Source organism: Aspergillus novofumigatus (assembly GCF_002847465.1).
Source record: "Aspergillus novofumigatus IBT 16806 chromosome Unknown P174scaffold_3, whole genome shotgun sequence".
NCBI lineage: Eukaryota > Fungi > Ascomycota > Eurotiomycetes > Eurotiales > Aspergillaceae > Aspergillus > Aspergillus novofumigatus.
Window position 1 is genome coordinate 1,185,686 of NW_020194276.1, and position 22,950 is coordinate 1,208,635.

The 22,950-nt window shown below is 50.1% G+C and overlaps 11 protein-coding genes across 11 annotated transcripts; 5 read left to right on the plus strand and 6 right to left on the minus strand.

Annotated features, from left to right (window-relative positions):
* The first annotated feature begins 1,174 nt into the window (after positions 1-1,174).
* Positions 1,175-1,993, plus strand: P174DRAFT_127228 (uncharacterized protein). Its single transcript, XM_024821089.1, has one exon. The coding sequence runs from the start codon at positions 1,275-1,277 to the stop codon at positions 1,731-1,733; it is 459 nt and encodes a 152-aa protein (XP_024683785.1). The 5' UTR covers positions 1,175-1,274; the 3' UTR covers positions 1,734-1,993.
* Positions 1,994-2,253: 260 nt separating this feature from the next.
* On the minus strand, positions 2,254-2,744 carry P174DRAFT_368626 (GFA family protein; the record flags this gene model as incomplete). The annotated part of the gene is made up of 2 exons (XM_024822234.1): positions 2,254-2,532; positions 2,589-2,744. 2 exons carry the CDS (start codon positions 2,742-2,744, stop codon positions 2,254-2,256), a joined length of 435 nt encoding a protein of 144 aa, XP_024683786.1.
* A 424-nt stretch (positions 2,745-3,168) lies between these two features.
* P174DRAFT_386441 (transcription factor domain-containing protein) lies at positions 3,169-6,044 on the minus strand. The gene is made up of 7 exons (XM_024823303.1): positions 5,655-6,044; positions 5,584-5,607; positions 4,929-5,481; positions 4,549-4,865; positions 4,098-4,499; positions 3,803-4,035; positions 3,169-3,751 (listed from the first exon to the last, which is right to left on the minus strand). The coding sequence occupies exons 1-7, from the start codon at positions 5,700-5,702 to the stop codon at positions 3,265-3,267; spliced, it is 2,064 nt and encodes a 687-aa protein (XP_024683787.1). The 5' UTR covers positions 5,703-6,044; the 3' UTR covers positions 3,169-3,264.
* A 389-nt stretch (positions 6,045-6,433) lies between these two features.
* On the plus strand, positions 6,434-7,483 carry P174DRAFT_127316 (uncharacterized protein). Its single transcript, XM_024821090.1, has 3 exons — positions 6,434-6,882; positions 6,935-7,042; positions 7,108-7,483. Exons 1-3 carry the CDS (start codon positions 6,664-6,666, stop codon positions 7,363-7,365), a joined length of 585 nt encoding a protein of 194 aa, XP_024683788.1. The 5' UTR covers positions 6,434-6,663; the 3' UTR covers positions 7,366-7,483.
* A 118-nt stretch (positions 7,484-7,601) lies between these two features.
* On the plus strand, positions 7,602-8,075 carry P174DRAFT_458755 (uncharacterized protein; the record flags this gene model as incomplete). The annotated part of the gene is made up of 2 exons (XM_024829707.1): positions 7,602-7,916; positions 7,992-8,075. 2 exons carry the CDS (start codon positions 7,602-7,604, stop codon positions 8,073-8,075), a joined length of 399 nt encoding a protein of 132 aa, XP_024683789.1.
* Positions 8,076-9,117: 1,042 nt separating this feature from the next.
* On the minus strand, positions 9,118-11,481 carry P174DRAFT_367193 (flavodoxin and radical SAM domain protein; the record flags this gene model as incomplete). Its single annotated transcript, XM_024822156.1, has 2 exons — positions 9,118-11,399; positions 11,457-11,481. The coding sequence occupies 2 exons, from the start codon at positions 11,479-11,481 to the stop codon at positions 9,118-9,120; spliced, it is 2,307 nt and encodes a 768-aa protein (XP_024683790.1).
* Positions 11,482-12,337: 856 nt separating this feature from the next.
* Positions 12,338-13,946, plus strand: P174DRAFT_386447 (putative dipeptidase). The gene is made up of 3 exons (XM_024823304.1): positions 12,338-12,591; positions 12,642-12,854; positions 12,907-13,946. Exons 1-3 carry the CDS (start codon positions 12,369-12,371, stop codon positions 13,827-13,829), a joined length of 1,359 nt encoding a protein of 452 aa, XP_024683791.1. The 5' UTR covers positions 12,338-12,368; the 3' UTR covers positions 13,830-13,946.
* On the minus strand, positions 13,847-14,856 carry P174DRAFT_439816 (NUDIX hydrolase). The gene has a single exon (XM_024826902.1). It carries the CDS (start codon positions 14,660-14,662, stop codon positions 13,994-13,996), a length of 669 nt encoding a protein of 222 aa, XP_024683792.1. The 5' UTR covers positions 14,663-14,856; the 3' UTR covers positions 13,847-13,993.
* Positions 14,857-14,880: 24 nt separating this feature from the next.
* P174DRAFT_439817 (putative phenol 2-monooxygenase) lies at positions 14,881-17,113 on the minus strand. The gene is made up of 5 exons (XM_024826903.1): positions 16,563-17,113; positions 16,347-16,504; positions 15,624-16,320; positions 15,224-15,567; positions 14,881-15,173 (listed from the first exon to the last, which is right to left on the minus strand). The coding sequence occupies exons 1-4, from the start codon at positions 17,073-17,075 to the stop codon at positions 15,373-15,375; spliced, it is 1,563 nt and encodes a 520-aa protein (XP_024683793.1). The 5' UTR covers positions 17,076-17,113; the 3' UTR covers positions 14,881-15,173; positions 15,224-15,372.
* Positions 17,114-17,319: 206 nt separating this feature from the next.
* On the minus strand, positions 17,320-19,076 carry sitA (TOR signaling pathway phosphatase SitA). The gene is made up of 4 exons (XM_024823998.1): positions 18,766-19,076; positions 18,309-18,699; positions 17,923-18,254; positions 17,320-17,874 (listed from the first exon to the last, which is right to left on the minus strand). Exons 1-4 carry the CDS (start codon positions 18,917-18,919, stop codon positions 17,585-17,587), a joined length of 1,167 nt encoding a protein of 388 aa, XP_024683794.1. The 5' UTR covers positions 18,920-19,076; the 3' UTR covers positions 17,320-17,584.
* A 133-nt stretch (positions 19,077-19,209) lies between these two features.
* On the plus strand, positions 19,210-21,264 carry P174DRAFT_449659 (putative nonsense-mediated mRNA decay protein Upf3). The gene is made up of 2 exons (XM_024828865.1): positions 19,210-19,627; positions 19,684-21,264. The coding sequence occupies exons 1-2, from the start codon at positions 19,377-19,379 to the stop codon at positions 21,179-21,181; spliced, it is 1,749 nt and encodes a 582-aa protein (XP_024683795.1). The 5' UTR covers positions 19,210-19,376; the 3' UTR covers positions 21,182-21,264.
* Positions 21,265-22,950: the final 1,686 nt, after the last annotated feature.

Here is a 22,950-nt window from a genome sequence, read left to right on the forward strand (position 1 = left end):
GCCCTGAGACTGACTAAGCGAGGAAGAGTATGTTAGTTAAATTAACTCGTGTACACAGGTCACTTGAGCTGTTCTGAAAGCTCACATGAGCCTTACCCCTAACACGTGACTGCCATTAACTTAAGTTAGTTAACTAACTTTGAACGTAATTCCCGGGTGAGCCGGCCACCCCCCATCCAATTTCGACGCGTTTGAATCCTGAAGCTATCCAAATCAACTAAAATGCCATCAAAACCGCGTCAAACCCCCGGAAAATTGGTGGAGCAAGAGGGAAGGATTCAACTAGCAATATCTGCTTTGAAAAAGAATGAAATTTCAAGTATTCGCCGCGCTGCAGAGTTATTCAATGTGCCTAGATCTACCCTCCAAGGCCGACTCAATGGATGCCAATATCGAATTGAAAAACGCAGCCATAATCACCGACTGTCTCCTACACAGGAAGAATCATTAGTGGAATGGATACTATCTAGGGATCTACGCGGCGTGCTTCCTAGGCCATCTCATGTGCAAGAAATGGCCAATAACCTTCTCCAAGCTGACGATCCCTCGGGATTCAAACCTGTTGGCAAGAACTGGGTGTCTACCTTTATCAATCGACGTGAGGAGATCAAAACTCGATATGCTCGACGATATAATTATATCTCAACCCCTACCCCCCTCCGAGCCGTGCAAGTCAATCAACTAGTTCATCATGGCTTGCTACGCCTCATACACTTCAGCAATTACGCGAGCAAGCATCCTCAGTCAAGAAGCTCCTTAAACAACGCTCCCAAAGCCCTTCGACGCCTTCAAAATTAGCTATACAGCAGCTTATTAAGGGTTGCGAGATGGCCATGCACAGTGCGGCGCTACTAGCAAAGGAGAATCATGATCTACGCGCAGCCAATGAGAAAGCGAAGCAGAAAAGGAAGCGATCTAGACGCCAGATGACTCCTAATGAAGGCATCTGCGTGCAGGAAGCTAGGGATCTTATCCAGGCAAGAACTGAGCAAGATATTGAGGTTGAAGGGCTATCCACGCCTTTACATGTAGAATCCCCAAAACGAGCGCCACCAAGGTGTTCTAATTGCTTCATTGTAGGGCATACTAGAACTAGATGCCCTACACGCCATACTAGCTAGATCTAATAAAAATATATTGTTTGGTTGATTTGGATAGCTTCAGGATTCATCAGCAAGGACGAGGCGCGGGTCGCCCTCCGGGTGGTGGCACATGCATTAGGGATTGAAGAACTGCAGCGGCTCTCAGCTGCCGACCTGCTTACTGTTTTGATTATGGAGCTGCCGAACCTAGAGCATTGCAGCTTGCAAGTCGGCCCATATCACGATCAGATCGTTCGCTCTGCGGGGCTACGCGCGGCCGGGATTTTCACGCCTGTCTCTCAGGACCCTCGACGTTTCTTTGGGAGCTACAGCATGGGAGGCGCATTACTAGAGTCTATTTTACCTGCGAGTGCTCTCTTAAACATGTCTGCAGGTCTAGAAACACTCAATCTTCACATGTGTAAGGGCATTTCGCGCCGGGCTCGATTTCCCTCCCTGCCGAATCTCAAGACTCTCCGTCTTACATTCAGCAGGGCTTGCTTTCGTCTTGTAACAGCTTACGCAGCTTTTTTTTTTTATGAGGCCACTAATTTCCCCTTTACTGGATATAACAGTTCCTGCGACTGCAGCGATCACTTTCAGTTGTCAAATGCGGTGCGATATCTCAGCCGCCAACCGCGCAACACTTGAATCGCTGCATCTTGACCTTCAGAAGCGGGTTCACACCCAAGACGGCCCAGAGCCCCTGGCTATCTTCTGCTTTGGAGAGTTCACTGCGCTGAAACATTTGTTTCTTAACTTGGACGAGTTCCACAACTCCTCGTCCAACTTCTTCCCCTGGCATCACATCGCTACATCTAGCGGGCCATATCACGGATGAGCTTCCTCGTCTGGAGGAAAGCCTTCTGGGCCTTGCTCACGCGGCTTCGAGCGGCCAATTCCCGAGGCTGGCGCAGGTTAGATGGGCCCAAAAGGAGGAACTCTATTGTGAGTGCATTGTGAAGGGCTATGTTTGCAGCTGCCGGGGTTCAGCTTTGGCTATGACAGTTGGCCGATGAGCAAGTCCACAATCGGCGACGGTGGCCAGTCCCCTATCCCCCAATTATCTCAATCCATATCCGTTGCCGGACCCGGACGACCCCGATCTTTTGATCGTTCGTATGCATCTGTTTTGTAAGATCCATGCCAACGAACCCCTGTCGAAATGTAACTACATAGTATCATGCTTCTCTGTCCCCTCCACAGGTGCAAGCCACTCTCTCCGCCTCGCACAGAAGACCTCCATCTTGGGCTCCCACTCGCTCTTCGCAGGCCCTATATCCATGGTCCCCGAAGTGACGGTCACCGCAGTAGGGGCTATGGACTCGCTGCTAATAAACAAGGGCGAACCACAGTTCGAGCAGAACGACCTCGACAGCGGTTTCCCCGATCCCGTGCCCTTGTCGTCATAAACTCTCAGAGCGTCTTCTCCTGTAAGAACCTGTAGTTGCTATAGACGGGATTAGCTGATTGGAGTCATTCCTGAAGCGGAGGCACGTCACGTACATCTTTCATATAGAAGCTGTTTGCCATAAAGGCTGACCCTGTGCTTTTGCGACAGCTGTCACAGTGGCAGATGATGGTTGATTTGGGGAGACCGGTCACTTTGTAACGGACTTTCTGGCAGAGGCAGCTGCCGGTCACGATGTCGGAGGTGGACATGGTTTAGATGCGAGCACGGTGAGTATATTCTTTGATGGAGGGTGAGATGAGAAAAACAAGGAGAAAATCACCGATTCAATAATTTTGACGATAGTCCACAGAAGACAGACAGGTTTGGTTTTATAACTTTGATCAGGCAAGGCTGACATGGCGGGGTAGATATCTACAAAATGATGATCGCCTAATATGACACACTTGGTGGAAACTTCGAAAGAGCTCTCGAATATACTGGAAGTGACTAGAAAGGAAGGGAGCACAAGGCTGACAATTCTGTTGGTTAACAACGCTCGGGCAGATCGTCCGGTCAAGATACACAGATACAGGTAAGACGAAATGTAGTAGTGGGGTTGTCGTGGGCGTATCTTATTGAATCTAATACACTCGAATCCATCTATCAGGTATCTATAGAGTATTGATAGAGTATCTCTAGTGTGCCTATATTTCTACGAGGATATCTAGGGCTAAGTGAAACCACTTATCTCTCCAAGATTTCCATACCCCCACAAAACTCTATATCGCCTTAACTGGACCATGAGTTACATTGTTGGTGGCCATATATCTCACTAGCGAGGTTTCCTTCACAATGTGATTCACTCACGAACGCCAGCTCGCCTTGAGACAGCATCTGATCAAACACAGAGAATGACGGATCGATGAAATAGTCGTCTATACCTAACATCGCCTGACCGTGTCCAGCCCCAGAGTCCATCCCGTACAGGGACATTGGGCCGCGATTAGGATTTGGTCCTTGTGTGAGGTTGGATCGCGTCTCGAGAACTCCGTCATCTACAGGCGCCATTGAGCCTGGTTCACTGACGAAGGTCTGGGATAGCAAGACAAACTCATGGAACAGCCGCTGCAGTGTGGCAATCGGTTGACTGACCGTCCCGCTTTGTAACAAGCAGTTCGCGACCGTCTTTAAAAGGTGAAAGTCGCCTAGGTGGGATGTCGCGACGGCGTTGCAGAATAGCACGAAACAGGCGGTCAGAGGATAGTAGAGCAAAGTCCTGAGGATTTGTTAAACACGCCAGCCAAACAGGTGCGATGAGCAAACTAACCAGTGCAGAAAGGCAGCAGTTCTTTGCTGATCGTTTGGTCGACACAGACATACCAGTGCCGAGAGCTCCTGGCGAGCTGACTGGAGATAAAGCTCTCCAGCGCCATGGATCTCGCCCGAGTTCACTTGGGTTAAGTGGAGGATGGTGGTCATGATGGAATGATAACCGAAATCAAGGGCCGCGACTTCGCAGCGGACATCCAGGCCTTTCCACTGCGGCGAGGGAGGTGAGACCTGGCGGCAGCCGAGTCAGCTTTCATAGTCACTAGCACCAATAAACGTAACTATGGGACTACCTGGTCTATCTTGCGCCGAATTCTATCCATTTTCAGGAATAATTGGATTCGCGCATGACTAAAGGATTGGCCTGCCGTTTCTCTTTCCCAGCAAGATTCGTCATTGAGGAAGGGAATCAGCACACTTTGTACATGCGCCAACTCCATGTAAATGGAGAAAAGCTCAGAGACTGGAGTATCATCGATGCTTGGTTCAACGGTGAGGAAACAGCCGGATCTTCCAAGCTTCCAGGCATAGTTTCTGTCAAGCATATAGCACCACATGGCGCAGAAGTACTCTTCTTCAGTCAAACCTTGCGAATTGGCGGCTGCATGGAGGCGGAGATCGACGCAGACCCTACAGGCAACACGCGTCAAATCACAGCACAGCTGAGTCTCGCCTGACCCCTGGCATAGGAAAATCTGCTCCCTGTCAGATCGTGACAGAAGTAGCGGATATTTTATGACTCACACCGCAAAGGGTGGCCTGTAAAAGAGCAAGTGAAGGTGAAGTCAAGAGTGGGATTCTCCTCAACGCAGCCTGGGCCGTTCGCTTGTACTTCGCAGCGCGTTCCCGTAGCATGTGGGAAAGCTCAACATCATCTTCATCCATCAACAGGCAATTTATGAACTTGTAGGCCATCGAATTGACGCAGACCGTGTAAAGGAGAGTGTCATGGGGAGATGCGGTCTTACGAAGAAGCGACAGTCCCATGTGCTTAAGTGTTGATCGAGAGACGTGTCTGAAGTAATCCAATACAAATGATCCGAATCTGTCGGCTCCAAGATCTATGAGATTTAAGTCAGTATTCCATGATATCATAGAGTCCAAGGGGCTGTAAACCATTGTACCATTCAACATCCAAGTCAGAAACTCAATGGACGGTATCTCTGGCTGTTCCTCGCCGTATCCTCTGACGTTTAGAGGGCTCACAGAACCACCAATACTCTGTGAAAGATGGCTTGCGACATAGAATGCTGACTCGATAACTTGGATCCTGTTCCAGGCAAGACCCTGTATACGGTCTAGTGGGCGCTGTTTCGTCAACTGAGCATCTGTTAGCGGAACTAACAAGATCCATCTATGGAGCTCTTGTTCTCTATCTGGATCTTGGTAATTCCCCTGTTCTGTGATCTTGAACGACATTTTGTAGTCGTCCATGTTAGATGAAAGAATGTTATCTGTTGCAGTCGCGTCGCTTTGCCGAACTATCTCGAAGATAGTACCACCACGAGAGTCAGGTAGGAGCGGAATGGGTGAAGTCCGGCTCGACTGAGGCGCACTGCTTGTCATTTGTGCGTGGAGTGAGATTCTTTTTGGTAGTCGTCTCCTGCTCCGTCGGCGAGTACATGCAGTTCGTTGGTCCTGACAGTTCCCACAAGGGTTATTCCTGTCACATCGCACCTATAACAATGGTTAGAGCGCAGTTAGAATGATGCAGGGGATGAGTTTCTAGGCGGATGTCCATGGCTGAATTACTGGACATGGATTCTGAGATATCCATACCTTTCTAGAATGACATGCGTCACACTCGGAAAATATTAGCTGAAAGGCCCTAATGGTCTAGGAGAACATACCACCGAATAGTGCTGAGACCGCAGCCGGCCTACGCCTGAAGAAGCCATTGTTCTTATACTTTTCTTTTTCCGTTGGATTGAAGATCCCCGTTCTGTTGAAGTCTATCGATTCACGGTCATACAAACCTCGAATTACCCCTGTCCTCTTTATGGATGGCTGTGTTTCGATAGACACGCTCGAGTAATCCAAGAATCCATAATACTAGATCTTTGGATGTCGATGAAAAGTGGCAACTGACAACGGAAGAGGTAAGTAACATCAGTACCGAGAAGCTAAAAATGCTGGGACAGGATCCAGCCTGCCTTACTGGCCCCACAGTCTGTGCTGCACGTTCCTGTGGCTATGCAATTCAACTAGAATGACTTTAAATTAAACATAAAAAATTAAAGACCAACCAGTGCAAGGCAACAACAATAATATAGGGCTTAGCTTACACAAAACATATCCATCCTTAAGTTTATGCAAGTGATAGTTGAGACCAGGCAGTTGAATGATGCGCAGTCGGAGATTGCCGACACCGTGGCTGATACTGTAGCTAGGTAGCCTGGAAATAGACACCAGTCGTTAGGGTTTGGGGACTTGGGCTCCATTCTTATGCCGAGCCAGTCATTGTGAAGAATAAATATAGTCGGCTTTCAGGCACTTGGCGTTCGGGACCCTCGGGCTTAAGTGGAGATATCGCGGGCCATCTGCGCTGCATTCATCGTAGTCTAGATAGAAAACTGCGAGCGACACAATAGCTTCATCGTTTAGATGGGCTGAAACACTCAACATGGTCTCCAGATGAGGGCAGGGCAAGTGAATATGTTTAAAAATCTATTTGTTACATCATCCCTCTAGTTACATTAAATAAGAAAAATTCTGTCTCATGATGTTCTGTCTTCTTTGGCAGTCCGCTGCTTAGAGATATATTCTTCTCTTGTCCGGTCCCAGTAGAAGTTGATCTTTGGAATAGCTCAGACTCGTCTGCTGTCATATAAGCCCATTGTCCTGACTCTTGGATCCTTCATGTTGTCCCGCTTAGGACACTCCTCGTTGTTGTCTTCTAGAATGGACGTCCAAATACAACTGGATAAGAGGGAAGCAACCTATACAAACCAGGACACAGTCTCTGGCCGCCTCATTCTTCATACCAGATCATCAGTTGATATATCAGCGATACAAGTTACTCTCTCTGGCTCAGCATTATCCAGACTGCACTCGGGGAGGCGCACGGAATCGCACCAGGTAGGTTCTGGGCTATGTCATGAGCGCGGCCTGTTGCTAACCATCCTCTCAGTTGTTTCATAAAACGCAGCGAGTCTTTCCTCCTCCTTCTCAAGGAAACCTCGACATGGCTTCGTTTACTCTGGGTCATGGAACATACGTCTTTCCATTCTCCATCCCCGTAGGCAATGTGCCCGTGCATGAGATTTGAAAAGTCTGTCGCTAACAATTCTTCGCAATCTCTAGTTTCCTCAAGTCTCGGAATGCTATAGAACCAGCACGGAGGGAAAACGCTCTCGAGGCAGTTGTGGGAACCTACCGAAAAAGAGTCGCCAAACTATACATTTACTTCGGAGACTTCCACCCTCCACCATTAGGGGCCGAGAAACCGCTGGAGAGATCAGCTACACGCTAAAAGCAGTCATCAGAACTGGCGCAATAATCAGAGGATCAGAGATCATCACAGTTGAGCGTCCCATGGCCACCATTACTCTCATAAGCTAAAGAGGAAAAGAGAATAGCTAAAAGCTAACGATCTGAATCTTGTCTAGTCTCGAGCTATAACCTTCTATCCGGTTACCGACTTCAACCCTCCCTCACATACCCTCATAGAGAGACATTCAGTCATCCTCGACCCAGGAAATCGCGAGAAACCCATACCGACCAGTTATCGGATTGACGTCCGACTCTCAGACGGAGCTTGTATCCTCCTCGGTGAACCAATCCCCTTGACGATATATATGACGAGAATCACCGGACCCGGCTGCGACCTCATCCTGAACGACTTCCAGTCAATGCTCATCGAAACAACCGAGGTACGAGCACATGGATTCGTCGAAAGCAGCATGCAAGTTCACATCCTGCAAACAGTGAGCAACTTACGCAAACAAGCGTATGCCTCTGGCACACCTGTGGGATCGACAGTGAGCCTCGATGACGACCTGTGGAGACATCATCGGCTACCGCACTCACTGACGCCGACGTTCGAAACCTGCAATATCAGCCGCAGTTACAAACTTCAGATACGGCTTGGTTTCAGGTTTGGGTTTGCAAATGTAAGGCGAATACTTTTTTTGTCCCCCTTTTTGTTCTTTTCGATCAAGACTGAGACGTGGCTTTCTCGGATTTAGGTCCTGACTAGAGTTTTGGATGTTGAGTTTCCGGTATACGTTGTGGCAGCTTGTCGAGCGAAGAACCCGCCTCGAGCTTCTTAGCTTTTTGGGCACCATGCAGCAGATAGCTTACGGTTGGCATAAAGCACTGAAAGATGTAACGGCCGAATTCCGATCCGGCTGATGGAAAACCTGTATTTAAGTCTCCCGCTTGAAGAATATCAGTGGCAAAGCTTGAATTACAGAAATCTCGATACTAGCAGAGATATGATTGGCATTATTTCTTTACCTGAAGGCCGCGACGGAGCTGTGGTTTCTACCAGTTCGAATCGGTCACGGACCATCGTGTGTCCTGCTTGGAAAAAAATTCAATCTGAGGAACGACTGCACCTGTGGCTTTCAGACTTTCAGACATGATCCGCGATACCTCCGCGAAGCCTTCGGTGTTGGTCGTAGAGGTTTAGAATCTCACTATTAAGTGGGCCACCCGGTCCTCGGCCCAGCGCCGTCATTGTGATAGATGCTTTGTCTGACTCCGCAAATACAGAATCCCAACTGTGATTCATGCTTCTAGGCCAACTAGCTAGTTACTAGAAGTTGTGGGAGTATCTAACTCTACAGCCCCTCCAGTATGCCCTCCTTTCATCAGTTGTAGGTGAATCCCACCTCTGTCCAATGGAAATCTATGACAAGGCCCAATCGATACACCATAAGTCTCAGACCCCAACCACCTTCATGATTAGCCTGATTAAAGTTGGCTCAACCAATGCTTTCTTATGAGATCTGCATTGGGTCTGTGTGTTGAGGTGCTCCTGGCGTTGCTGAGGAACGGGACCTGTCTCTTTGCGGTGGGAATATAGAAAGGGAAGAGCGACAGATAGAAGGCTGCAGGGAAAAGGTTGGTTATTTGAATTCGAGGATTTTTACCGGACGAGCGGTCGCTACTTCAGGGTTCCCGTGACGTACTTGCCTCAGGCTGACGAAACCGGACGCCAGAGCCCGACGCCTTTGCGGTATGCTTATCGTCCTGCTGGAACTGTCCTGCGGACGGAGAAGCATGGCGGGCAACCATACTTCACGTGGACTGCAGTCAGGCGGCCTCAGTAGGCATGTAATTCTTGGCAGAACTGTTGACCATCTCTCCTCAAGGCTCTGTCGTGATCTGCATATGCTTCTTCTTGCCCTTGGTGTATACACGCTGATCGTTCGGGTCGAAACCACCATTACCCCACAATGCCCAGTCCTCGGTTTCCCTCATGTAGTCTTCGGGGGTAAAAGACGTGCCATCGGCCTTCTCCTTCTCCAAAAGCTCGAAGAATCGATCATAATCGATCCGAGTGTGCCATTTGCCATTGACGTGGAACCGTTCCGACGCAATCAGCACGCAGCAACTGTGCGCATGCTCCGCGGCGATGCCATACTTCAGGCCTCGGCGCTGCAGCTCGGCGTTGAGAGCAGTGACGAACTGGGCAACTTCTTCGTAGAAAGGTACGTTCTGCATGGTCAAGCCAACTCCAGCAGTGGTGCTTGTGCCACAGAATGTTACACCTTTTATTTCGACGAAACATGGAAGTGCCTTTTCCACCAGATTTGCGTAGCCGATGACTTCATCATCGATGTTGAATCCCTTGACCAAGGTAAGACGGAAAACAGTGCGCTGGACATGGCGCTTCTCCCGTAGAATGTCTAAGCAACGTTGGAAGCGCTCCCAGAAGTCCCGATGCAGAGGACGATCGATCTTCCGTAGACTCTCACGGTTGCTTGCATCGATGGATACGTATAGTTGAGTTACGCGACGCAGAGCTTCGAGCTGATCAGGATGTTGAGCATTGCATACCAGAAAGCTTGAGATGTGTTCGTCGTGCAGCATGTCCAGGAACTCATTGATGTGAGGATAGAAAATTGGTTCGCCGACCAAACTCAAGGCACAGTGTCGGATGCGCATGGCCTCTGCGAATCTCTCGGCTCGCACACCAGGAACGCCACGCATCATCTTGATCTTCTTGTAATGGCCCTCCTTGACTCCCTGGAAGATCAATTCCGGAGAATCCACTTTCCAACGCCAAGTAGTCCCGACTGGGTTCGTACCGTGGCGCCAGCAGAAGACACACTTATTGCTGCAAGACAGCGACGGTGTAGCCTCCATGCAAAGATGTGATCGGATACCGTAGAAGGAGTACTTGTAACATGAACCTCGACCACGTAGCGCAGATTTAGTCCAACGGCAGATCTTGACACCGGAGTGAGACCCGACGATCGTATAGCCTTGCTTTGTTAGAGCAGCGTAGGTGGGTGATGTCTTGGGAACCATCTCCTTCTCGGTTGATTGACCAGAGGAAGATTTTCCTGTGGTTGTAAAATCCACGGGGATTGGTGACCCGGCCGCGTTCTGATCACCTCCAAACTTGATGTCCTCCAAGTCCATGACGTTTTGAGTATTGTCCTTGTCTGTGTCTTCATCTTCCAATTCCTCGTCACTCTCAACAGGATCACCACTGCCAGGTACGCCTTCTCCTAGTCCACCATTCTTGAGAATGTCAAAAAGGATGTCTTGCAATCCCTGAGACCACTCTTTCAAGGAGGATTCAGCGTCACTTTTAACGTCACCTAATCCCAAAGGATATGCTCGTTTCCGCCTCGTTAGTTTGGCCATCCATTTGTCCAGCTCTTTGGCTTGAGAGCAGAAGCCTTGCTCCTCGGTAGGCCAGCCTTCCTTATCACCAAATCCGAAAACAGAGTAACCGGCGAGACTTGACAGAGGGCCTGTGTCGATGCGGAAGTCATTATGAGTCTCGTTAAGATGGTCAAGGAAAGTATTCAGGATACTGTCGATGTTGTAGGTAGGGATCAATAAGCAGTATACGTAGCGTGTACCGGGTGAGTTAGGCGGAGGCTTCGGTGCAGAGGTGAAGTAGTCGTCGAGATCGATGTAGGAGAGGTCGTGAATCTGAGGAGGTAGAAGGCCACGCTCGCGATCCTGCAAATCAGCCCGCTTTTGCGCCGCAGCGCGCAATTCCTCCAGCAGTATTTTGGCGTATCTTTCGGTGTTCCCAGTCAAAGAAGCGTAAAAGACGATGGGTTGGATAAAGGCGAGGGGCTCCGCATCCTCTGTTTGTCCTCGTCGTCCAGCAACCTTGGATGGCTTTTTACCGGTAACTCTCTTCGGACCTGAATTGGCTTTTGCTGGGCTGTTGGTCACGGCGAGTTGCCCTTCAGCCTTCTGTGTCGTTGCTTTGTTGCTGCTCTCAAGCGAGACGCCTTTCTCTGACTTTTCGGGAGATTGGCTTCGGGGCGATGGCGGAACCGAAGACGAGGCAGTGGTTTTCGTTCTGGATTGAAGTTTGCGGTAGAATCGTAAACACACGAAGACGGTTGAGAGAGCGACCAGGAACAGTAGACGGTACGAGTGCCAGAAGGCCAAAAGACCTATAAACGAACTATCAGTCAGCATGATATTGGTGGGAGGGTCTCGTTTTGTCAAACCTTCAGCCGTGGAGTGCTCCGCCATGATGATTCCAAAGAATCGATAAATAGCAGTGCAAGTCCTTTTCTTTTTAAGCGGTCGCGTGAATATGTAGTCGCATTCGCGGAGAGAAATTTGAGTAGGCGGGATAAAATTGATTGACGGACGGCGATCGGACCAAGTGCGGAGAAGCCAAGAGGGGCACGAATCGGGTCCCTCAGTTTGTAAGCAGCTCCATTTAACTAGAGATGGAAGTGAGCCAGTCGACTAATACTTGCACAAAATGACGATGTTAACTGGATATTTCAGCTTTCAAGAGCCCCTTTGATCAAGGAGGTTTGCTGTCGGACGCTCGATGAGGATAAATTTTCCCATTCAGATGGACTCTGATTGGCTGCCGCATTTTGTGCTTGCTGAGTTACAGGTAGACACCTCAGGCAGGAATCAGGACCCGAAGGATCATTTCAATTTATACTTCGAAAATTTCAATTTATACTTCGAAATAGAAAAATAATAAACAGTAATCGATATGTTCTTGCTATCCTCGTCCTTTGAAGGACAAAATCAACCGAGATCAGATATACGTTCGCTGCATGATGAGTCAACCTAACGAATGCCTCCGTCCCTTGATAGTCAACCTCAGACTTGAGATAAGGAGTTTAACGACCTGAATTGCACAAACACTGATGGCCTGCATCAATTATCCGTGAGAGCGTATTGATTCCTCTGGTGTAGATGGAAGATAGGAAAGCGTCATGGTATGATTGCATGAAGATAGGAATCGTCAACTCTCTGTGGTATCGATCGTATTTGTCAGCCCAGCCAGCCTCGCCTCTTAGTGCTGTCACTCCTGAGAGAGTACCCGATTTCTTTGACACGATCTTCTTGATATCGATTGACCTCTACGGCTTATCATCAGAGGTTTTAGCAAGATGTCCGTCGAGAAGAAGCAATTCCTTGGGAGCTTCTCAAATGATGAAGAGAAACAAGTTCAAATTTCCGAAAGCACGTCCTTTGCTCGCTATCTTCGACGTTTGGCTGTGACGTTCATACTGGCATGCCTTCTTTTTTTCACGACGGTGTCTCCCCGATTGAGCGCGCCTCTTAGCATTGATCAGAGAGTTGACAAGATTCTGTCAGGCACTCCATTGATTGGTACAGTATTCTTCTAGTCTAGCCGCGCGAGTATACTGACGGCTAAAAAGATGGCCACGATGACCTTCCAATCTTCATTCGGGCTTTTTTCAACAACAAGATTTATGCGGACAACTTCACTGTTCCTTATACCCAAGGAAATCTCAAAGGTCATGTTGACCTGCCGCGGCTTTCTAAGGGCAAAGTCGGCGGTACCTTTTGGAGTGTGTATGTCGAGTGTCCTAAGAATTGGGAGGATTTCTCCGATGCAACCTATACAACGAGTAGGCATTCTGAGTCCTTGGATTTCAGACCCACTGTTAAACTGATTAACAGGCGTCCGCCAAACATTTGAGCAAGTCGACCTCATGTCGCGCCTAGCAAAGGCCTACCCTGACACATTTTCATTACCTCCGAATGGAACAACCGCTCTTCAAGCTTTCCTTGATGGCAAGATCATTTCTCCCTACGGAATTGAGGGCCTGCACTCTATCGGTAACTCCTTGGCTCTCCTGCGAAATTTCTATAGCCTTGGAGTGTCATACGCCACACTGACACACAACTGCCATAATCGTTACGCGGATGCCGCTTTGACCGAACAGCACGGCAGTCTCAGAAAAGCTATTCCGCACTGGCACGGGATCAGTGAAGCCGGAAAGGATCTAGTCTATGAGATGAACCGGATGGGCATGATAGTCGATCTCGCTCACGTCAGTGTGGACACAATGCGAGACGTCCTTGGTGCCGGTAAGGACAATTGGTCCGGCAGTCGTGCGCCAGTGATATATAGTCACAGCTCTACGTACGCGATCTGTCCCCATCCTCGCAACGTTCCCGACGATGTGTTAGAACTCGTCAAGGCAAAAGACTCGCTGGTTATGGTCAACTTCGCGCCCGGCTTCATTTCGTGTACTGCGTCGGACGACCCCGATGAGCTACCAAAGACTGATATGGAGCATGCTACTCTTGGAAAAGTTGCGGATCACATTATGCACATTGGTGGTCTGATTGGTTTTGAACATGTTGGTTTAGGTAGCGATTTTGACGGTATCCCGACCGTTCCTCGAGGTCTAGAGGATGTGTCCAAATTCCCCGACTTGATCGCAGAGCTTCTACGACGAGGTGTCAGTGATGAGGATGCTGCCAAGGTCGCAGGGGGTAACCTACTGCGCGTATGGAAGCGAGTCGACGAGGTCGCCCTGCAGATGCAAGCTGAAGGAGCTTTGCCGGTGGAAGACAATATAGTCTACGTTGCTTGATGGCGGCAACAGGTTCATCTTCTTTTGGTCATTTCTAAGGCTGCGTATCAAAAGCCATGTAACAGGATCAGGAAATGCAGCATAGCACATAAGACATGGTAACATCATATACAAAACCTGCGATGGCGAATTTCGAGCCTCAGACGGCCGTTGGGTTTAGAGTATCATCCTCGACTCCCCTCAGCCGATGTAGTCCTCCTCAGCAATTCAAACCCCTTCAACAAATTCCAACCTTGATCTTTCAGAAACTTATACTTGCCCTGCGACTCTAAACTCTCACGCACCTCCTCCTCTATCGCCCACTCAAACGCCTGATGCTCAGCCTGCTCCAACTTCACCCCATCCTCCCAGCGCTCCGGCGCAACTCCCACCACCACATCCTCGGACGGCACACCTGCCTTCCCACTCGCCTCATGCACCTCAACCAGAAACGTGAACTTGGCTACACGGTGCAACTCATCCCGCAAAATCCGCGACCACTCGTCAATCGCAATTAGATCGACGAATTTGGAAACGTGGAGGCCCGTCTCCTCGAAGACTTCGCGCGCTACACCGGCTAGCAGGGTCGCATCGGTGCGCTCGCACATCCCTCCTGCTCCTTCCCAGTGACCGGGGTACGAGTCGGTGGCGGCGCGTTGGAGGAGCAGAACGCGCGTAACTGGCTCTTCGCTTGTCGATTCGGCGGCGTCATCGTCTTTTTCGACGGAGTGAGAATATACCAGTCCCCCGACGACAAAATCTGTCAGGTGTGGTTTTGACGCGGCGAATTCGGGCAGAGGGACGTTGTACTGGGCGAGATGAGGAGGGACGATGAAATCAGGATATTGCGCCATCTTGGTCTTCGATGTGTGACAATAGTGCGATGTTTATGTGTTTCGGGACGAGCTAATGGTCTCGACCCTTTGAAAGATAAGTCCTCGGTCGTTTTGTTCTTAGCTGGAGGTCGGATGACTCAGGCTATACGAACGCGGACTCGACCAAACTTCCGGATGGTACAGGAAGAAGTATTTACATTTTTCAGGTTTTGAGCCTCAGATGATGCAAATATCCGGAAAAAAAACAGTCATCCTTCGACGAGAATGCGGGGTGGTCAAGCTCTTATCACCCAGATACCCCACATCTTAATAGATCAGCTCTTAATACAAAGCAGTCGCCTACTGCTCGCCATCATTGATATATACGGGCTCATACAAAACTATATACAAGTCGGAAAATGTCACTGCCATATGATTTGCTATAATCAAGTCAATCACAATCTGCTTCCAGGCAGCTGGGGTATCAGGAAACCCGCAAAGAATTTCCCAATCTGCGCATAGTCATCCAGGCCCATCACGGCAGATACATCTGGGCAAGAATTAGCATCAGCTACTCAAATTGACGATTAGGATCCTCACATTGATCTGGACGGACAATCACGATTGCGCCCTTCTCGGGACTAACACCGAGGTGCTCGTAGCAGTGGCCATGACCCTTGTTATAGCTCTCGTCGTCGTAGTAGATTTTGTGAAGGTCTGACGATCGTTAGCACATCTTATGGAGGTTGTTATGAGCTTCGAGACCCGCCTTTGATTTGATGCTTTCCGGTCACAGGGTAGAAGCACTCGGGGATCTGTTCCAATTCCACGGCATGGCGCTTGCCATGACCCACCAGAATAGGCTCAATAAGACTATCGATATCTTCTCCCTTGGGGCGGAATGTCTGGATAGGACCCTCTGTTGAGCCGAGATAGTCACCGATCTACTATGAGGTCAACAAGACTCATCCAAGGCATCACTAAGGCGAGCGCCACCTACAGCTCTCAACTTTGTCCTAGTCTCGGCCGAGCTGATATCTCCAATGAAGACCATCACTCGCCAACGGCCGTCAGAACTGAGCGACTGAGCTGATTGCATGGGCTTCGAGTCACTGAAGCGCACGACTTGAGCGCTGGGCAGTCTCATACCAACGACAACGTTCGTCGAAAGCTTGTCTGACTCGTCCACGTCGGAAGTGATCGGTGACTGGTCATACCGCGCCGTCATTCCAGCTGTATACTTGCCAGCCTTGATAAACCCCTCCTGGAACTCAGCGGGAGAAGTCTGGCCTCCTGAGGAGAAGAGTTTGGAGAAATAACGGTCGAAGTTGATCAGATCGATCGCCACCTTCTGCCGTTCCAGGACATATGTCTCCAACAGGGAAGGTGACGCCAATCCTTTCAGAACAGTAGCTAGCTTCCAGCCAATATTGTACCCGTCCTGCAAGCTGACGTTCATGCCCTGACCAGCTTTAGGCGAGTGCGTATGACAAGCATCGCCGGCAAGGAAGACGCGGTAATCCTTGTGAAAGCAATCTGCATGGCGTTGGCCAATGGAATACGCAGACCACCAGACAGTTTCGACAAACTCGATTGTGTGCTGGCTGAGGATGTTCTTTGCTGCCTGTTGGAGATGTTCAAGCTTGACTTCCTTGGGCTTTGTGCCGGCCGGCAGCTCGATGTAGAAGCGAGCCAGACTGCCACCTTCCCGGGGATGATCAACAGGTTTCCTGCTTTTGAGCGGATCGTGGTCTTCTTGCGGATGTCGGGGAAATCGGTGCGAGGAACCATATCCATGACACCCCAGACGGCATCGGTGCTGTCTCCAATCATATTGTAGCCGAGTGCTTTCCGAACGGTACTGTGAGCACCGTCGCAAGCCTAGAGACGTCAGAGACTGCTCTATCGCAAGAAATAGAAGTAATTGAGAATGACATACAAGCGCATATTTAGCCTCGAACGTCTCAGTCTTCCCGTTCTTCTCAGCAGTCACCTTGACTGGATACGCCTGCGGGTCTGCCGCCAGCTGGCTATTCACCTCGATACCGGTGACAGTGTATCCATAGTCGATCTCCTGGTTATTCCACTCCCGCATCTTCTCGATCAGCAGCCCATTGATCCGAGCCTGGTTAAGAATCACGTGCGGCTGATGCGACAGACCCGGCTGCGTATCCGCCGTCCGACCAGTACGCTTGATCGAACCAGATCCATCATCTGCCCAAAACACGACCTCCAGCACGTGGTACGCTTCACGTAGCAGCTCCTCACCGATACCAAAGCTCTCGAAGATTTCAACGGTCCGGCACTGCACACCATCTGCTTGGCCCATCGTCATGGGCCCGTCGCGGCGTTCCAGCACCTTACACCGGATGCCGTACCGCGCGAGCCATGTCGCTGCGCAGAGGCCTGCGGATCCACTCCCGCAGATCAGCACATCGACTTTCTCGGACATTGGAATGAGTTAAGTATGGATCAGTAGGGGAAGAGGGGTTGATCTGGAGAAGAACCCTTTCCCCGGATTTTGTGGCCATGGTCTGCTTCTTTATGGTATACTCGGACCCAGGGCCGGAACGCATCCCGTAAGTTCGGGATGCATCCCGGGCCCTCGGCAGATGATGCCTCGGTCAAGTGCCGGCCAATCAACATTGAGATCAGAGAGGACCGGCATAACGACATGGAACGAGAGTATATTGGATGGATACAGTCTATTGCACGGCATGCAAGGTATCAAAGTGGAAGCATAGAAGCTGATGGAGCGAGTAATCATGCTGCCCTCTTGGGCCCAAAAGATGAAAGTCTCGTTAGCGGTGTCTAAGATCATTATATAAATCATCATCACTGCCCACACTGGCAAATAAGACAGACCATCAAGTATGCTAGGACGCCAGCGTCGATGCGGATCAGGTATCTCCCGGAATTCTCAGAAAATATGCCAAAAGGGAGATGCGCGAAAAAGGTATTCTACAAAAAGTACTCGCTGCGGCCCGGCCGCGATACGGGAACATGTCGTTGGTCGTCGCTGACAGCACTGAACAACTTGAACGTCGGTTTGAGGTCGTCACCAATCTCGCAGACGGACGCTAGATTTCCGCATCGGTAACAATAGTTGGGCGCACTCCACACAGTAACCACATTTTGGTTCGCGAAATGATATTTGTAGCCCTCATTCACCAACTGATGCGCTCGGGCGATCAATGTCAAGTCGTTGACATGACAGAATTCGTCGGCCACCTTGTCACCGAACAGCCAGCCTAGGGATGGTAAGTATATGACCTGGCATCAATGAACACAAAACTGACCGGCTCCTCTGGGGCTGACAGCCCATGTTTCCACATCGTCTGGGTCTGACCACACAAGGTCACAGAAGGCGCCTTCATGCGGAATCTCCTGGGCTCTGGCAACCACACGAACTTGGTCCAAGGTCCTGATCTCTGGACTCAATCCTCCATGTACACACAACACTCTACCGTCGATGATGGCACCCAATGTCATGAAGTCAAACACTTGACAACAAGCCTTCCATACGGAGGCATTTCCGTACTTCTGAAAGCATTCCTCGTAGAACCCGTATACCTGCGTAATCTGACGAGACTCGTGATTTCCGCGAACAAGTGTTACCCGGTCGGGGTATCTAGAGCGAAGTCAGTACTAGTATATGACAGAGAGAGTTAGAGCAAACACTCACTTGGCTTTGAGACACAGTAACAATGTCAGGGTTTCCAGACTGAAGTATCCACGATCGACATAGTCACCCAAGAACACAAAGTTCCGCTTGAGCTCGACATCTCTTGACCCAGAGCTCGAGGACCGGTCTCTTTGGCTTGCACTCGAGTCTTCGCCTTCCCCCTCCGGCGCAGTGGCATTTCTCAGCTTCTTTCGTAGCTTGGGATCTGAGATCGTGGAGGGAGGTTCGATATCGTCCGATGTAATGACAGCTGACTGCGTCTTCGGGGCCTCCGCCTCAGACCCGTCGGGCATTCCGCCCGATACCCGGAAAAGCTCAAGCAAATCGTAAAATTGGCCGTGGATGTCGCCGCAAACCGTGACCGGTGTCGATACGGGCTGGATATTTGATTCTTCGGAAATACTTTGTTAGAGCCGGAGTGTATCCCTTGATCCCCTGATCCCCTGAGCAGACTCACCTTCCATCATGTACTCCTTGACGATCTCGCAAAGCTGCTTCATGTGTTGTTCTGACAGATACTTGCAATCTTTTGCTGCCTCCAGCCATTCGTCTGGACCAGCATTGCGCTTTAGTTTGGCTGGTCCCGGCTCAGGTATTTTGCTGTCCACCATGGTGCGGGTGTGGATGAAGGAAGCGACGAAGGGATAGTTCGACCGAGTTGATGAGAGGCTTTAGAAAAGCTAGAGAGCTAGCAGAATCGGAATATAAAGACCACTTTCTTGATATAGTTAATTCACGGCGGAGGATCTGGACAACGACGAAAGCAACACAAGTCTACTTGCGCGAACGTATTTCCCCGCAGGAAATTGGGCCCTGATTGTCTGTGCAGGGTCGCGTGCTTGGCGGCCCTCGTGTCCCGTAGTTTCACTCGCTGGCTTTCATCTTGAACCGGAGGGTATGTCTTCCACAACTCAGAACCAACTTCACCTTCACTATATCCTCACTAGTCTTTGTTACCCCGACTTCTTGAATATCAGATCGTACGCAGCGTCTTCATTCTCAGGGATTGACGTTTCGTCGCGCCCCAGTCGGAGCGTAGATCCCACGCACCCCTCATAACTGTTCATCATGACGCAGATTTCCGATGGCAAGTCAACAGGGGGTGTACTTCAGATTCCTGCAGCTGCAACACAGAAGAATGCATCAACAGCCTCCAGGAAAGCTCCGAAGCCACCTGCTCCGCGACTCAAATTGCTCGTGAGACGGTTACCGCCGGGTTTAACCCAATCCGAGTTCGAAAATGTCTTGGGCTCAGAGTGGATGGTTGGAGCAGGAAAAGTCGACTGGTACCAGTACAAGCCAGGCAAGGTATCCAAAGAGTCAGTGCCAGCTCTTCGGATCACATCAGCGCCTCTTTCAACTGACATCGATACAGCCATGCCAAACCTTCTCGACCCTCCCGCGCCTACATCCATGTTACATCCAGCGAGCATATTGCACCTCTATCAGATAAAGTCCGACAAACGTCATTCCTAGACGCTCGCAACACGTTCAATGATCCCGTGCTCTTGGGACCACCGTCTCTTGAGTTCGCTCCCTACGCCAAAATTCCTGGTAGCCGTGTGCGGAAGGATGCCCGCCAGGGTACCATTGATCAAGATCCCGAATTCATCGCATTCCTCGAAAGTCTGACTCAGCCTATTACGAAACCTGCCACCGTTGAAACGCCTACCGATGCCGAAGAAAAGAAGGAAACCGTTACCACTACGCCTCTCGTGCAGTATATCAAGGAAAAGAAGGCCAACAAAGCCAAAGAGGCCTCCAGCAAGTCCTCGAGACATGCCAAGGGCGAGAAGGAGTCCAAGTCGGAGAAGGTACAAGCGAAGAAACTTCTGCAGCGGCCGGACAAGGATGTCGCCCTGGCAGCAACAGGAGACAAGGCAGAGAAGAAGTCTAGGACCTCAGACAAGGCGACGAAAGAGGCAGTGAAAGCAGCAAACAGGGCCGCCAACGCTGCTGCTAAGCAAGCTGGTAAACCAGCAGCTACCCAAAACACAAGCAAAGATAGTTCTCAGCCTGCTCCAACTGAACGGAAACGCGAGCGTAGTAACGTCGCTGCGGCAGCCAAGATCCTTCAGCGAGACTTGGGTCTTGCACCTTCAGGCGGCCGTCGGAGGGCTGCTAAAGGCGCTTCTACAGAGACGGACTCGAGCAAGAAAGAGCCAGACGCTGCTGCTAACGCAGATACTGGCAAGAAGGATATTAAGTCTGGGAAGCCCGCGTCACCATCGCAACAAGGGACTCCAAGGACCAAAGCCAATGCTACACCTCCATCTGGCGAGTCCGCGTCTTCCCGTGCTCAGTCTGGTCCAAATTCAGCCCCTACGAGCGCTCCATCCGCACCGAAGCAGTCGAAATCAGCGAAAAGCAAGCCAGCCGCGCCAATCGCTTCACCTACGGCTACACAGGCGTTCCTCAAGCACGCTAATCCATCACAGGGAGTTACAGAACCATTACTTGAAACGGCATTTGCGCCTTTCGGAAAGATCTTGAAAGTGGAGATTGACAAAAAGAAGGGATTTGGCTACATCGACTTTGCAGAACCGGATGGTCTTCAGAAGGCAATTGCCGCTAGTCCTGTCACGGTCGCGCAGAGTCAAGTCGTCGTGCTTGAACGCAAGGTCAATCCTGGTGCAGAAAAGACTCGCGGCAAGGGACGAAGCGAGCAATCCGCCCCGAATATTGGCAGCAACAGCAACAGCAGTCGTGGTGCCAAGCAGGGCTCAGATGGGGGATCTGGGCCAGGAACACCGTCCTCGTCTCGTGGACCGCGTGGAGGCCGTGGATCCAGAAACAAGGGCGGTTCGAAGAGCAGCGGAGCAAATTCCAGTTCAAACACAACTAGTGGGAAGACCGGTGGGGAGACGAAATGAGAAATGCAGGAACTGATTGTTGCATGTTACGGAGTAGTGATACCCATCTGATGACTTAAATGAAAGCAAAATTTTATGACTGATCAAATCGAAAGTTTACCATAAGCCTCACAAGAGCGACCGAGAGTAAGGCAGAATTGAATTTGCACTCATATATACGGGAGCAAAAAGCGATTGTGTTTGCAGAATGGTCAAATATCAAGCGATCTACAGATTCACGTTTACTGTGTGAGAGCAAGGTTTTCATCCAAACGAATTAGAATTCTTTTCTATCTAATCTGAGCAACGGAAAAAAGAGGTTTGAGCAAACTCCGATCACTTGATTACACCAACATAAAAGTGTAAAAAAGAGGGACACCTTTCAGACCTCCTCGACACCCACCAAGTCCGACCGACCGAGGTCTAGACGTCAGGACAAGGTCAAGATCATCACCACTCCCTGGACCAGAGCAACATCCAACAGCCCGAACAAGCTCGTTTTGCAACAAGTCGTTCAGAGCGTCGGAACGAAGCAAGGTCGAGGCGGGAGTAAGAACGGCTTCACTTTAGGGCATCGAGGACATAGCAGTCATCAGCAAGGGTGGAGATTCTGTGGCTCTTTAGAAGAGCTCAGAGGTGGGACGTCTACTCTAAAGTGATTCTTTGAACTGTGGCAGAGCTGTTAGCAAGATGTTTGACTCGCAGTTGAGAGGTTTTCCCAAAGGTAGGGAGGGGGAGAACATACGTAGAGTCGCTTGATTTCCAAAATGAATGGGATTTCGGGGCCTTTTATATTTGCGTCCTGGCGCTAGCGAGTGCGCTAGCCTCAAGCGAAATTTTTTCTGTTTGCCTGGTTTGCTCGGTGGGTCTGTCCGCTGGTCCAATCAGAGTTGGTGGAAGATTTTCCGCTCCGCTGGCCAGACTGTCGCCGAGCTCACCGGTGAATGGGCTCCAGTGTAAAATTTCAACATCAGGGATGGCTTCTCAAATACCGGCTTGTCAGTGGCCGTTGAGCAAGTTCATGAGGATGCGATGACAAACGGGAACTCATATAATACCCCCATTGCAGTTGGAGGCAAGACTTACGGAGTATTGGAGCAAAATGACACGCTGTCAGTGGTCCTTACAATCCGACGTGTCATAAACTTCGGTTTCTCTGAGAAAACAAAACTACTGTGGCCAATTATGATCGTTCACTGTTGGTCTGCCTTTGCCAGACGGGTCAAACGACACGCGAGCCTATTATTTCCCGGCTTATGGCTGGCCTGTTATGTTGATCACATTGCCGACTGTCTCCTTACCTATTTCGGCATGCCGAAGTCGAACACCTGCACATATGGAGTACTAAGCTTTCCATCAAAGCAGAGAGCCGAATTACAAGCTTAGGGATACTGTAGACTCCATTCATCCAATGCCAGCCAATATCTGTCTGAGGCCCATGGCCTCCATGACAATGGGTCGAAGTATCACTTCTACAAGACTCCGGGAGAATAACATAAGAGGTCCTCGGCTACACTCACTACTCCATATAAGTGGCTTATCAATTGCATCTGGCAATTCGTATGGAGGACTTGAGCTCCTCATGGTTGCATCCATGTTGAGATGCTCGAGCTTGCAAAATGCAGCCTACGAGATACGTAGATCTTTCGGTATCGAAGCAGTGCTTCTTGGACGGCCCGACACTCGACAGTAAGGCGTATAGTGCCAAAATCAATGCGGGCTGCCTCCAAGACAAGTCGAGTAGTGGTCGGATTGCAATATCTGCCTTCTCATCAGCTGCGTCCTGTCGC

Bases quoted from the DNA above. Each gene is read 5' to 3' on its own strand.
- P174DRAFT_127228 (XM_024821089.1), top strand. From the start codon at position 1,275: ATGGAGCTGCCGAACCTAGAGCATTGCAGCTTGCAAGTCGGCCCATAT.
- P174DRAFT_386441 (XM_024823303.1), bottom strand. From the start codon at position 5,702: ATGGCTTCTTCAGGCGTAGGCCGGCTGCGGTCTCAGCACTATTCGGTG. The intron at 5,608-5,654 runs GTATGTTCTCCT...ATATTTTCCGAG, and splicing joins GGTCTCAGCACTATTCGGTG to TGTGACGCATGTCATTCTAG. The intron at 3,752-3,802 runs GTTAGTTTGCTC...ACAAATCCTCAG, and splicing joins ACTGCTGCCTTTCTGCACTG to GACTTTGCTCTACTATCCTC.
- P174DRAFT_127316 (XM_024821090.1), top strand. From the start codon at position 6,664: ATGTTGTCCCGCTTAGGACACTCCTCGTTGTTGTCTTCTAGAATGGAC. The intron at 6,883-6,934 runs GTAGGTTCTGGG...CCATCCTCTCAG, and splicing joins GGCGCACGGAATCGCACCAG to TTGTTTCATAAAACGCAGCG. The intron at 7,043-7,107 runs GTAGGCAATGTG...CGCAATCTCTAG, and splicing joins TCTTTCCATTCTCCATCCCC to TTTCCTCAAGTCTCGGAATG.
- P174DRAFT_386447 (XM_024823304.1), top strand. From the start codon at position 12,369: ATGTCCGTCGAGAAGAAGCAATTCCTTGGGAGCTTCTCAAATGATGAA. The intron at 12,592-12,641 runs GTACAGTATTCT...ACGGCTAAAAAG, and splicing joins GTCAGGCACTCCATTGATTG to ATGGCCACGATGACCTTCCA. The intron at 12,855-12,906 runs GTAGGCATTCTG...ACTGATTAACAG, and splicing joins CGATGCAACCTATACAACGA to GCGTCCGCCAAACATTTGAG.
- P174DRAFT_439816 (XM_024826902.1), bottom strand. From the start codon at position 14,662: ATGGCGCAATATCCTGATTTCATCGTCCCTCCTCATCTCGCCCAGTAC.
- P174DRAFT_439817 (XM_024826903.1), bottom strand. From the start codon at position 17,075: ATGTCCGAGAAAGTCGATGTGCTGATCTGCGGGAGTGGATCCGCAGGC. The intron at 16,505-16,562 runs GTATGTCATTCT...TGACGTCTCTAG, and splicing joins TCGAGGCTAAATATGCGCTT to GCTTGCGACGGTGCTCACAG. The intron at 15,568-15,623 runs GTAGGTGGCGCT...ACCTCATAGTAG, and splicing joins CTAGGACAAAGTTGAGAGCT to ATCGGTGACTATCTCGGCTC.
- sitA (XM_024823998.1), bottom strand. From the start codon at position 18,919: ATGGTGGACAGCAAAATACCTGAGCCGGGACCAGCCAAACTAAAGCGC. The intron at 18,700-18,765 runs GTGAGTCTGCTC...GTATTTCCGAAG, and splicing joins CAAGGAGTACATGATGGAAG to AATCAAATATCCAGCCCGTA. The intron at 17,875-17,922 runs GTCAGTTTTGTG...TACCATCCCTAG, and splicing joins TGTCAGCCCCAGAGGAGCCG to GCTGGCTGTTCGGTGACAAG.
- P174DRAFT_449659 (XM_024828865.1), top strand. From the start codon at position 19,377: ATGACGCAGATTTCCGATGGCAAGTCAACAGGGGGTGTACTTCAGATT. The intron at 19,628-19,683 runs GTCAGTGCCAGC...ACATCGATACAG, and splicing joins CCAGGCAAGGTATCCAAAGA to CCATGCCAAACCTTCTCGAC.